The following is a 14365-nucleotide window of genomic DNA, read 5'->3' on the forward strand; positions in this document are numbered from 1 at the left end:
GAAAGTGCTCTCTTAGTGCAACATTTGCTTGCAGATCAATCAGGTCCATCTGTAGAGATCCAGCATGTGCCCACTTGAAGGTCTGTGTCACCTCCTTTGAAAATCCCCTGACATCTGTGATGAGGAATGGATTCTCAATTGGAAGAAGGAGCTGCTGTGCAAGGCCGAAGCTGTCAAAGCAATTTATGACGTTTCCTATCAGCTTATCTATGAAGAGAGAAACATCTCTCTCACCCTGAATCTGTTCCTGCACTTTTGGGAAGTGTGCAAAGTCTCATTGAAGATCTTCCTTGAGCACTTCCAGTTTCCTGTGGAAGGAGCGGACAGATGTCATCAAATCACAAGCTGAATTGTTCTTACCCTATAGTTTCACATTGAGCTCATTAAGGTGTGATGTCTACCAAAAAAGCAACAATATCCATTTTGCAATTGTCTTGCAAAAAAAGTGAAAACTGGGTTGCCTTCTGACTCTTGAGCTGTTCTAAGAAAACCGTTATTACCTTTCGAATGGACCAAAAGCCTTCCAACACACTGCCTTTACTGAGCCATCGTATGTTGTTGTGCACCAATAGGTCATTTGCATTTGCATCAACTTATTTCATCAATTCTCTCAGCAGGCGATGTTGATGAGATGAAGATGCCCTGAGGAAGTTGATGAGTTTCATCATTGTATTCATCACTTCAGCATACACTTCTGACAGATTGGCGCACAGGACAGACTGATGAGTGATGTAGTGGTAAGCTGTGAGATCAGGGTTGTCCTCTTTCAGCCGTGCTACAGCTCCTCTCTCTCTTCCTATCATGACAGGGAACCCATCTAAGGTGATAGACACCACTTATTGTAGATCTATCCCCCTCTTTCTCAGCATCTCCTTTAGGGCCATGTCTATGCCCTTTTCTCTTGTATGTGTCTCGAGTGGTGTTACACCTAACAGGTCTTCACAGAATTTCTTCTTCTCTGTGTGGTAAAATCTAACATACACCAGAGAAGCTGGGCATGATCATTCACATCAGTAGATTCATCAACAACTAATGCTATGCATTGTGCACTCCAAATAGCTTCATCAAGCTGTGTTAATATGCATTGTTAACATTCACTTTGATTGGCTGAGTTTCATGAAGTTATTTAAATAATGCACGTGATTGGACAACACACAGTAGTATGGGGCGCTGTCTGGGACCTTCCCAGCGCAGTATGTGTACATTGAAAAAAAGGGTTGCTTCATCAGCATTTAATTTAACAATTATTTATGAGAAATGTGTCGAGGTCCAGAGAGAACCTTCACTCGGTCCGTACCAGGACTGAGGTCCCGCCAATTGTGCACCTCTGATATAGTGGCTAGCCTGCAGCCAGCGTTTTGAACTGGAAATGTTGCGTTGACTATTTGATGTTTCAATGGGAGATGGCATTGTCTGAGTGATGTGGTAACACTTTACATTAAGTGGCCCCTATTACTATGTAAATAACACAGTAATACTATGTTAACATTGTAGGTACATAAATCACATGGTAATAGGGTTGTTGCGAATCAGTTAGTACACAATTGGAACAAGGGATGTGTAATTACAGTCCCTTGCTGAACGTTATACCACATGTAACTACACTGAACAGAAATAGAAACAAAACATGTAAATTGTTGGTCCCATGTTTCATGAGCTGAAATAAAAGATCCCAGAAATGTTCATTATGCACAAAAATCTTATTTCTCTCAAATTTTGCCCACAAATTTGTTTACATCCTTGTTAGTGAACATTTCTCATTTGCCAATATAATCCATCCACCTGACAGGTGTGGCATATCAAGAAGCTGATTAAACAGCATGATCATTACACAGATGCACCTTGTACTGGGGACAATAAAAGGCCACTCTAAAATGTGCAGTTTTGTCACACAACACAATGCCACAGAGCATGCGGTTGGCATGCTGACTGCAGGAATGTCTACCAGAGCTGTCGCCACAGAATTAAATGTTAATTTCGCTAACATAAGCCAACTCCAAGGTTGTTTTAGAGAATTTGGCAGTACGTCTAACCGGCATCACAAACACAGACCACGTGTATGGCGTTGTGTGGGCGAGCGGTTTTCTGACGTTTTTTCAACGTTGTGAACTGAGTGCCCCATGGTGGTGGTGCGGTTATGGTATGGGCAGGCATAAGCTAAGGACAACGAACACAATTGCATTATTATCGATGGCAATTTGAATGCACAGAGATAACGTGATGAGATCCTGAGGCCCATTGTCGTTCCATTCATCTGCTGCCATCACCTCATGTTTCAGCATGATAATGCAGAGCCCCATGTCGCAAGAATCTGTGCATAATTCCAAGAAGCTGAAAATGTCCCAGTTCTTTCATGGCCTGCATACTCACCAGACATGTCACCCATTGAGCCTGTTCGGGATGCTCTGGATCGACATGTACGACAGCGTGTTCCAGTTTCCGCCAATATCCAGCAACTTCATACAGCCATTGAAGAGGAGTGGGACAACATTCCACAAGCCACAATCAACAGCGTGATCAACTATATACGAAGGAGATGTGTCATGCTGCATGAGGCAAATGGTGGTCACACCAGATACTAACTGATTTTCTGATCCCCTCCCCTACCTTTTTTTCCAAAGGTATCTGTGACCAACAGATGCATATCTGTATTCCCAGTCATGTGAAATCCATAGATTAGGGCCTAATTTATTTATTTCAATTGACTGATTTCCTTATATGAACTGTAAATCTTTGAAATTGTTGCATGTTACTTTTATATTTTAGTTCAGTGTGCTTATGTTATTACACATTTTCTTGTTCCACTATGTAACCGTTTTGTAATTACATGTTTGAAAGTCACCTGTGAATTATCATGTTAATAACACAAACCATAATCTGATCTTGTTACATGTAGCAACAAGGTGTCACTACCATTGAATCCACATGTAATACCAGGGTTGATAAATAGACTAAGACCTGGTAACAACAATTGTAACAAGGCACATCCTGTCATTAACTACTGGTCATTTTCTATTTGTTTATTTCTATGTTATGACCTGGTTCAAAGGTGATACCAAATAAAGTATAATCTAAGAACAATGTAGTTGCATAGGATATACTTGTAATTATCATGTACCTAACCAGGAGCAAGTAACTTAATGTAAAGTGAACCCAGTAGGGTATAACCTTTATAATTATGATGTAACAACCTTGGCAGATAATATTCTAACCAGGGGAAATGAGACAGGAGAGCATTTTTCAGTTTTACTTTTCTTTAATGGATTTGACATAGACTCACAATCAAATTAAATTCCCTATTTCAGGCTCAAAGCAATAACTATTTTAGTTAGTAAAATCACAATTTCCCCATCATTCACTAATGTAGCTAGCTATATGGCTAGCTAGGCACTGGTAGCCTAATGTCAGCACCTTTTCCACATTTTAATAAATGTTACTAAATCACAAAACTCATGAAACATTTAGTTTCAATGTTATTTCACTATTTGAGACCTACATAGCTTTTTTTGCACATTACAAACCTTTTTTATAAGCATGACAAATTAAGAGACTGAAATATCATATGGCTTCCATTTTGGCTGCAGAGGAGAGTGTGAGAGGTATTGATCAGTGATGTAATGGTAAAAAAAAATAGGTGGGTAAACTCTGATCGCCTCTCGTGGTGAAAAAAGTTAAACTCCCTATACTTTCAATGCGTTTTCCCGCAAAAGCTACACTATTGGGCAAAAAAAAGTTTTTTTACTTGCGTTTACCCTCCGCTACATCACAGCTAGTAGTAATGTGCAGTTTGCAAACGATTCATTCATTTTGAACAAGCCTTTTTACTGACTTGAGAATCATGATTTGTTTTTCTGAGTGACTCGTTGATTTGTCATTTGTTTGTCATTTGTTTAACCTGTTGGCTGAGCAAATAATTCTACAGCAGAATTAATACTCACTCCTCCCATGACTCTGGTTTCTAGCCAAAAGATTCCGACCCTACTGTTACGCTTGTTTACACTGAGCTGCACTGGGGTCGGAATGGATTCATGGTTAGATTAAGACACCGCAGAGCCGGCGCAAGATATGGGTCGGAAAACATTCTCAATGCGGGGATGGGGTGTGCCACTGTACATCAAGAATATTAAAATACTGCTAGTTTTTCAGGAAAACTGCCCTTTTCTTCCTCATGCTAGCTAGCAGTAGCCACCACCGCCATTGTGGAATGGCACTTCGTGTTGAACAACAAAGGAGCGGATTGGCTGCACTTCAACAAGAAGTGACATTCCATAATGGCTGCTGTGGTTACTGCTAGCTAGCTAGATGATGAAAATGGTAGCTTTACAGAAAAACAAATAGTCCTTCAGTCTTCCCGGTGTAACAGTTGGGATGGGATAATTCGGAGTACAAAGCAATTTCTTATACCTGGATTGAGATAAGTTTGGTTAGAGCCTGTAAGGAAGCATTTCACTGTAACCTGTTGTATTCGGCGCACGTGACAAATAAACTTTGATTTGATTGGTTTTCCGCACCAATATCTTGCTTCGGTGCCAATAATGCCAATCAACGCGCCAATAACCGTCTCCCGTGGTGTCTTAATCTAACAATGATGGTATTCTAATTTTTTTTCTTTTCTTCTTTTGAATGTGGAAACGTCCAAATTTCCATCTATTTATTAATAGTTAACAAAAAGGTTAACTGTTTTAAAAGTTTATTTAAATGATTTTGTATAAGTGAGAGTTCACCAGGAAGAGATGTCACACTGACCTCTCACACTCTCCTCTGCAGCAAAAATGGAGGTCACGTGCTATTTTTATCCAGAATCCTTGGGACGTCCCTACCACCATTGAAGTTTTCATATTAAAAGGTAAGGGCAGGGGTTAGGGCATGGACGTCCCAAGGATCCTGGATACCATTTCTGTCTCTTAATTTTTCCTGTTTAGGCCTATAAAGGTTTGTAATGTGCAAAAGTGCAATCTAAGTCTCAAAATTGTGAAATGTTTCATACGTTTTATGACTATTTTGTCATGTTTATTGATTTGTTAAATGTGTTGACATTGTGCCAGTGCTTAGCTAGCTAGCTTTACCACCACCCTGTTAGTAGGTTTTACTAACTATAATAGTTATGGCTTTGAGTCTGAAATGGGGAATTGAATTTGTTCGGTGACTTTGTCAAATCTCTTAAATAAATTTCTCCTGGTTAACCTATTAGCCTAAGGTTGTTACGTTGTAATTAAAATGTCACTTCACTTTACATTAAGTTGCTTGCTCCTGGGTAAGTATGTCGTGAGTACATGTATATCACATGTAATAACATTGTAATTACAGTTGGTTGTTAAATATTGCTACATTGAAAGTGCATTGTAACTTAAAAGGTTTAAACCTAATGTTCTCCTGTCTCCTAATTTCTCCGGGTTTAGATGATAATTACAAGTATATACATTGTTCTTACATTACACTTGATTCGGTATAGCTTTTGAGCCAGGTCATAAACTAATTGAAAATGACTGGTAGTTAATGACAGGATGTGCATTGTTACAATTGTTATTACCAGGTCCTAACCTATTTATCAACCCTGGTATTCCAGTACATTCCATGGTAGTGGCACCTTGTAATTAACAAGGTCATATTTTAGTTTGAGTTATTAACATGGTAATTCACAGGTGACTTTCAAATGTGTAATTACAAAAAATGAGTTACATAGTGGAACAGGATAATGTGTAATAGCATCATTAGTTACACATGTGGAATAACCTTCAGCAAGTGAATGTGTAATTACACATTCCTTGTTTCAATTGTGTAATAACTGATTTCGCAACAACCACTATTATCATGTAGTATGTAGTAAAATATATGTAACTACTGTTAAGTTAGTACTGTGTTAGATACATAGTTATAGGGGCAACTTAATGTAAGTGTTACCAGTGATGCTTTAGCAACCCAGCTTTCTCTGCTCTGTCTGCATATCCAAAGAGGAGGAGAGGAAAGTCTGCAGCTGCAGCCTCTTCAAACGTGCCTAACTCCACTCCTGGCTGCTCATCCTGCCACACCATGCAGTTAGCCAGCTCTTACAACCCCCCCCGAGAAAGGAAGCTATTTCCTTCCTGAGTATCACTCTGTGAAATTTGTTGCAACAATTTATTAAGTCTTGAAAAAGTCTGCAACTTCATTGAATTCAGAACAGGGCAATATGTGCTAATTTTTTATTTCAACTTTATTTAACCAGGTAGGCTAGTCGAGAACAAGTTCTCATTTACAACTGCGACCTGGCCAAGATAAAGTAAAGCAGTTCGACACATACAACAACACAGAGTTACCCATGGAATAAACAAACATAGTCAATAAGACAGTAGAAAAAAAGGAAGTATATATACAGTGTGACTGTATGAATGACTGTATGAAAACAAAACAACACTTGCGATAATGTATTCTGTACCTTGCTTTCGTGAAACTTGAGTCTTGAAGAGAATAAAGTAATCAACACCATTCCACCATGAACAGTCACCCACCTTAAATCAACCGTGAATAGGGCATAATCTTTGTTTTGCTCTGAGAACTCAAACTCATAAACCGCGAGCGCAGAGAGGCTGAGGGAAATTGTTTGGAAGAGTCGTGCTGCGCCATGAAGCAGTAGAGGTATTATGCTTGCTGTTAAAAGCAGTGAAGATTGTAAATGGCATGGTGTTGAAGGTTTATACAAATATCCGCTGGTGAAAACTAAATGTTAGTCTAAAAGAAATGTGAGATAATGTCTAGATGCTTTTTATAGTGGAGATCAACTTTATAACTTCCCTGTCTGGGCTGATGAGATAGTGGATTAGACCCACCCGCTGTAAATTGTGAGGTGTGATATGATAGGTTCAGCAGGGGTTCACCCACACAACTGATAAGGAAATGTGATTTAATAAATTATTAGAATATTACACTCCTGAAACCATAAATCTGAAACCCTGTGATGTGTATGAAATTGATTTCAATCATTAGACTATCATAATACATGTGTGTAATTTGAATCATTAGATTATCATAATACATGTGTGTAAGTGTTAGTCAGTAGAATCATTCGATTATTATATTATAATACTGTGTGTGGTTTTAGTCAGTGGAATAATAATATATCCTGGAGTGTAGTTCTTAGTCAGAATCAACGTTTTGGGAACAATGTGTCTAGTATTTTGATAACAGACTGTCTGTCTGAGCCAGATTCGGGGTGACCTTGGCTGGGACACTGAGAACTTCCCAGTCCCAGGTCTCTCCCTATCTTAGGGGAGGGCAGGAAGACGCTATTCTCACGGACTCCCCTAGTCTCTATTGGCGGGCGGATTTGATGGTTTGTGTGGAAGTATGTGTGTCACTATAAATTGAAGGTCTTTGTGCTGTGCACATCAGAACGTTCCGTGAATAAACATTTAACTTTGGTAGACTGGGCCTCTGTCTGTTTTCATTTCTATCAGTATCTTACAAATCCTGATATAACAGACAGAGTAATACAATTGAATTGGTTATTGAACAGGAGAACAGAATTCTCTTAACAACAACCCACGGGATACTGATAGAGAAGAGCATCACCTTTCCTTCCAGTTGCTGCCACTGACTGGAACGAACTGCAAAAATCACTGAAGCTGAAGATTCCCCATCTCCCTCACTAGCTTTAAGAACCATCTGTCAGAGCAGCTCACAGATCACTGCACCTGTTCATAGCCCATCTGTATACAGCCCATCTATCTACCTCATTCCCATACTGTATTTATTTATTTAGCTCCTTTTGCACCACAGTATCTCTACTTGCACATCCATCTTTTGCACATCTACCATTCCAGTGTTTAATTGCCATATTGTAATTACTTCGCCACCATGGCCTATTTATTGCCTTAACTCCCTTATTTGACCTTATTTGCAATCACTGTATATAGAGTTTGTTTTCTTTTTTTCATTATTGACTGTATGTTTTGTTCATTCCATGTGTAACTCTGTGTTGTTGTATGTGTCAAACTTCTATGCTTTATCTTGGCCAGGTCGCAGTTGCAAACGAGAAATTGTTCTCAACTAGCTTACCTGGTTAAATAAAGGTGAAATAAAAAATAAAAATATCATGTCTGTCCCTCCGACATTTACAACATTGTTTCAATATTCAAATTCGATATCCAACTGTCCCATAGTAATGAACGTGTAGAGGTCGGGAGTCGGGATGAGAGAGTGAGGCAGGCAGCGTTTCTCAGCAAGTCGAATCAGCTGGCATCATTTTATGGATATATACAAATAAATTTAAATTGAAAAAAGGTCAAACGAAACGAAGTGCAGCTAGTTTGCAGTCTTTCCAGCTTCAGTTTGAAGTTATTTTGTTAGCTGTGTTGTTGGCTAGCTCCTCTGAACAACAGTGTCCTAACGAGAGATATTTTTATGCCTGGCGAAATCGTGCCTCATTAGCTCATTGTTATGGATGTGTTGTTATGTGTTAATAACATTTAGACTACGTTACCCAGCAGGCTATGTGGGAGGCGGATGATTCAAGAATGCCTTGCATGGCTAAACATGGAGTTTTCTAGCCGAAGTATGTTCATTGAAAGTAGTTAAACCTACGCCCCAGTTTGTCATTATACAGTATAAGGAACAAACATAACATGGTGTCAGATTGGTAGTCGCTATGACAAGACAGAGAAAAGAAAGGAGTAACTGCAAATTTCCGCAACGAAAATTGAACATTCTACCACAAGTCAAGTGACGTGAGTAGTCGAAGATGCTAGCTTGCAAGACCGAGGACAACGAGCCGCAGCAGAGAGTGACAGCAGCGAGAGCGAGGCTGCATTGGAATCTGTTGACGAGCAAGTTGATGAGCAACATACTGAAGTCAGAGAAATTGACACTGTTCCTGTTCTCCATCATGGATAGGCTTAGTCCTCCTATGTAGTTAACAGGCAATTTAGCTGACAATTGGAAACGTTTCAAGTAGAGATTCAATATCTACCTAGCAGCCAGTGGTGCAAGGGGAGAGGATGACAAATTGAAAGATTCCATTGTTCTGCATGTTATTGGAGAGGATGCATTGGACATTTACAATAGCTTTCAGCAAGACGAGGCAAAATTGACATTGACTGTGCTAATGGCTAAATTTGAGGAGTACTTTGTACCAAGCCAGAACGTCACGTTTGAGAGATACAAGTTTGTCTCTCATGATCAGAAACAGGGAGTCAGTTTTAACCAGTATTTGGCTGAGCTGAACACACTGAGCAAAACGTGTGAATCCTGAAAGACAGGATAGTCTGTGGCATACTTGATAATGGACTCAAGGAGAGATTGCTGCGTGAGCAAGATTTTACTTTTGATAAAGCAGTGAATATGTGTGGAGCAGCTGAAACCACCAGAGCACAAGCTAAAGAGCTGAGCAGGGATGAGACGTCTCTACATGCAATAAAAAGTGAGGAGCAATACACACAACGCTTTACAAAGCAAAAACAAGCAAAAGAGAGAAATCAAAACACTACATGTGGAAAATGTGGATTTATCCACAAGCCAAAAAAATGCCCTGCATATGGCAAATCATGTAACAATTGTGGGAAAAATAATAATTTCTCAAAATGCTGCAAAGCTGAGGCTACAAAGAAAAAGGTTCACACAGTTGAGGAGATGGAAGAATTCTTTGTTGATTCTGTGGAAATATGCAATGCAGTAACTACTGAATGGACTGTGCCATTGACTGTGAATGAAACTATAATACCATTCAAGCTTGATACTGGAGCACAGGTAAACCTGTTGTCGCTGGATGACTACAAAACACTGAAGGTGAAGAGCAAAATACACCTGGTGAAAATTAAAGTAACTTTACAGCACAGAGGAAAACAGTTCAGAGCACAGCTGCTGATTGCGGAAAAGAGTGTACAGCCTATTCTAGGAATCAATGCATGTGAAAAGCTCAATTTGTTGAAAAGAGTGTATGTAGTGACATCACAGACTGAAAATGACCAAGAATCAATACTGGCTGTGTATGAGGATGTGTTTGAGGGTCTTGGATGTTTACCAGGAGAACACAAAATATGTACTGATGACAAAATTACTCCAAGTTGTACATGCATGCAGAAAAGTTCCATTTGCACTGAGGAAAAAGCTCAAAGAGGAACTCGGACACATGGAAAAGATGGACGTCATCACAAAAATGGATGAACCTACAGATTGGGTAAGCTCACTGGTTATTGTGGTGAAAAAGAACAGCGATCTCAGGATATGTCTTGACCCGAGAGTTCTCAACAGAGCAATCAAGAGAGAGCATTTCAAGTTGCCAATCAGAGAAGAGATAATGTTGCAGTTTGCTGGAGCAAAGTGGTTCAGTAAGCTTGATGCCTCATCAGGATTCTGGCAAATGAAGCTAGATGATACAAGCTCAAGGTTATGCACATTCAACACACCTGAGGGCAGGTACACATTTCTTCGTCTACCATATGGGATTCTCTCAGCGCCAGAGGTCTACCACAAGACAATCCACATGATCTTCAAGCACATTCCAGGAGTGGAGACTATGATGGATGACATCATCGTTTGGGGGTCCACAAAAGAAGAACACGATGAGAGAGTGAGACAAGTGCTGGACCTGACACGGAAAGTCAACCTAAAACTAAACAAGGACAAATGCGAGTTTGGTGTGAAAACACTTACCTTCGTGGGAGACATACTTTCAGAGGACGGAGTCAAACCAGACCAGAGGAAAACATCAGCCATCAACAACATGGAGCGCCCGAAAAACAAGGACGATGTAAGACGCTTCATGGGCATGATCACCTACCTTGCAAAGTTTATACCTCAACTGTCAGCACAGTCCGCTCCACTCAGATGTCTTCGGGAACAGAAAAATGAATGGGAATGGTCCCATGAACAGGAAAACTGCTTCAAAAACCTAAAGAAGACAATCACAGAAGAGCCAGTGCACAAACCATTTCTGGTGTCAATCATGTTCTTCTGCAAGCCACTGAATGATTGTCCAGAGCCTGACAGGCGCAAGACAGGAATGAATGTTGAAGCACATCAGACTGCAAAAGACTATGATGTGAAGATGATCTCTGAATGATTGTCCAATGGAATCCAGAAAGTTAATGCAAAAGTTGTGAAGATGATCTATGCCCCGGGAAAGTTAATGTTCGCCGCCGACACTCGTTCTCGAGCAGTCGACAAGAAGGAGAGTTTCGACACACAGAAAAACACTGAGATTCAGGCCTACGTCGACATGATTGTAGCATCACTTCCTGTGTCTTCTGAAAGAATGGAGCAGATCAAAAGAGAGACCACAGCAGATCAAACAATGACAGAGTTGAAATAAACAACACTGATAGGATGGCCTGCACAGAAAAACAACTGTTCAAGCAGAATACAGGATTACTGGATGTGCAGAGCAGAACTCACCATTGTGGATGACATAGTGTTCAAAGGCAACAAGATTGTCATTTCCATGACACTACGCAAAGAAATGCTACAGAAAATACACGAGGGCCACTTGGGTGAGGAAAAAATACAAACGCCGAGCACGAGAAGTAATGTACTGGCCAAGAATGAACCAGGAAATCAGCCAGACCACTGCTTCATGTGAACTGTGTTTGACATACAGGCCAAAGCAGCAAGCAGAGCCGCTAATACCTCATCCAGTACCCAACAGACCCTACTACAAAGTTGGAGTTGACCTTTTTGACTGCAATGGCAAAAGTCACATTGTTGTTACCGACTACTACTCAACTACCCTGAAGTAGCAACATTGCCAACTACCTCCAGCAAAGCTGTAATCACCTACCTGAAATCAGTCTTTGCAAGACATGGGGTTGCGTCTGAACTGTACTCGGACAATGGCCCGCAGTTCTCAAGTTCCGAATTCCGATCGTTCGCTAACGACTGGGGATTCCGACACAACACCTCCAGCTCAAACTACCCAAGGTCCAACGGCTTAGCAGAGAGTTCAGTCAAAATTGTCAAAGGTCTGATGAAAAAGGCACACGATGGAAAGGAGGATTTCCTAAAAAATGTGGTGATCTACTGCAGCGCACCGCTGCAGAATGGACTTTCACCTGCACAAATGTTGATGGGATGTCGCATCAGAACCAACCTACCCATCCATGAGGACTTGCTAACACCCAGAGGTGCTCACAAAGTCAAACTTGCAAAGGAAAAGCAGAAAGACAAACAAAAACAGCGACACAACAAAAGTGCAAGACACTTACCTGAACTGAAACCTGGAGATCATGTACGACTCCGAGACATCACTACAGGAACCTGGATGCAGCAAGGGTGTGTGCAGAGAGAAGTTGCACCGCGATCCTATGAGATCCAAACAGAGCATGGATCACAACTGAGACGAAACAGAGTGGATCTAAGGCTGCAGCCATTCACTCAAGGGACTGAGGATCATCAGGAGGATACTGCTGAAGCGTCAAATGCCTTTAGAAATGGACAATTCAGTCAGGGCACCCTGACTGACAATGAACGCTGTCCAACTGTATCAGGAGGCACTTCAGCAGAATGACCAAAAACGACTGTCAGAGCCCCTGAAAGGCTTATTGAGAATTGCAAAAAAAAAAACAAAAAAAAAAAGGGGCACCTGGACTGAATGTTTGGTTTATGTGAAAAGAAATAGGTTCACAATAGAGTATTGATGGACAGACTATATTTAGTCGAAAAATATTTTATTTGTTAAGAAAACTTTTGGGGGGGAAAGAAATGTGTGTTATTGAAAATTGCATGTTATGCAGGTTGAGTAAACAAATGTGATGTGACATGTGTAAATACATAGAAAAGTTGTTTTATTTTAAAGGAAAGAAGATGTGTTGTTATGTGTTAATATCATTTAGACGACTTTACCCAGCAGGCTATGCGGGAGGCGGATGATTGAAGAATGCCTTGCGTGGGTAAACATGGAGTTTTATAGCTGAAGTATATGTTCATTAAATGTAGTTAAACCTACTCCCCAGTTTGTCATTATATAAGGAACAAACATAACAATGGATGTGTCCAAATAAATGTCACTAGAAAACAGCTTAAACAAATGCAGCCACTGTTGTTATTCTTTCTGCACTGTTTGGCGTGACTGTAAGTTAGCCGTAGTTGGCTAGCTAGCAAGCAATAATATGAACGTTGCCAGCCAGGGTGGCAATGCAACATTTAGAACGAATGACTGGGTTGCGTCCATAGATACAGAACAAAAAGACTGAACGACTGGGTCGCGTCTCTGGCAACCGAACAAATAGAACGAACAACCAGCCGGCTTTGCAAGCAACCCTAGATTTGTTTCGGGACTATATCTTCTGGAAGGTAGAAAGAGTATGAATAAATTAATCATAATAATGTTTTTAATTCAAATATGTCCATCATTATTTGAATATGTTGGTAACCCGTTGTATAACAGTGATAATGTGTTTGGAGGATATATCGGCACGTGAAAATATATCCTCCAAACACCAGCTTCGAGGGCATTATCACTTAATCATCATACAGTTGAAGTCGGAAGTTTACATACACTTGTTGGAGTCATTAAAACTTGTTTTTCAACCACTCAACAAATTTATTGTTAACAAACTATAGTTTTGTCAAGTTGGTTAGGACATCTACTTTGTGCATGACACAAGTCATTTTTCCAACAATAGTTTCAGACAGATTATTTAACTTATAACTCACTGTATCACAATTCCAGTGGGTCAGAAGTTTACAGACATTAAAATTGACTGTGCCTTTAAACAGCTTGGGAAATTCCAGAAAATTATGTTATGGCTTTAGAACCTTCTGATAGGCTAATTGACATCATTTGAGTCAATTGGAGGTGTACCTGTGGATATATTTCAATGCCTACCTTCAAACTCAGTGCCTCTTTGCTTGACATAATGGGAAAATCAATAGAAATCGGCCAAGACCTCAGAAACATTTTTTTTTACCTCCACAAGTCTGGTTCATCCTTGGGAGCAATTTCCAAATGCCTGAAGGTACCACGTTCATCTATACAAACAATAGTACACAAGTATAAACACCATGGGACCACGCAGCCGTCATACTTCTCAGGAAGGAGACGCGTTCTGTCTCCTAGACATGAACGTACATTGGTGTGAAAAGTGCAAATCATTCCCAGAACAACAGTAAAGGACCTTGTGAAGATGCTGGAGGAAACAGGTACAAAAGTATCTACATTCAGAGTTAAACGAGTCCTATATTGACAACCTGAAAGGCCGCTCAGCAAGGAAAAAGCCACTGCTCCAAAACAGCCATAAAAAAGACAGACTACGGTTTGCAACTGTACATGGGGACAGAGATTGTACTTTTTGTACTTTTTGTCCTCTGGTCTGATGAAACAAAAATAGAACTGTTTGGTCATAATGACCATCGTTATGTTTGGAGGAAAAGGGGGAGGCTTGCAAGCCGAAGAACA

The 14365-nt window shown here is 40.2% G+C and overlaps 1 protein-coding gene across 1 annotated transcript in view; it reads left to right on the plus strand.

Annotated features, from left to right (window-relative positions):
- The window catches only part of LOC112260922 (inactive phospholipase D5), a 96514-nt gene that overhangs the window by 2476 nt on the left and 79673 nt on the right, over positions 1-14365 (plus strand). The window contains exons 2-4 of the mRNA XM_042328304.1: positions 4923-4932; positions 10428-10723; positions 11054-11197. Of these exons, the coding sequence (XP_042184238.1) occupies positions 4923-4932; positions 10428-10723; positions 11054-11197 (450 nt within the window). The remainder of the gene's footprint in view (positions 1-4922; positions 4933-10427; positions 10724-11053; positions 11198-14365) is intronic.

This window comes from Oncorhynchus tshawytscha, linkage group LG01 (assembly GCF_018296145.1).
Source record: "Oncorhynchus tshawytscha isolate Ot180627B linkage group LG01, Otsh_v2.0, whole genome shotgun sequence".
NCBI classification, from domain to species: Eukaryota; Metazoa; Chordata; class Actinopteri; order Salmoniformes; family Salmonidae; genus Oncorhynchus; species Oncorhynchus tshawytscha.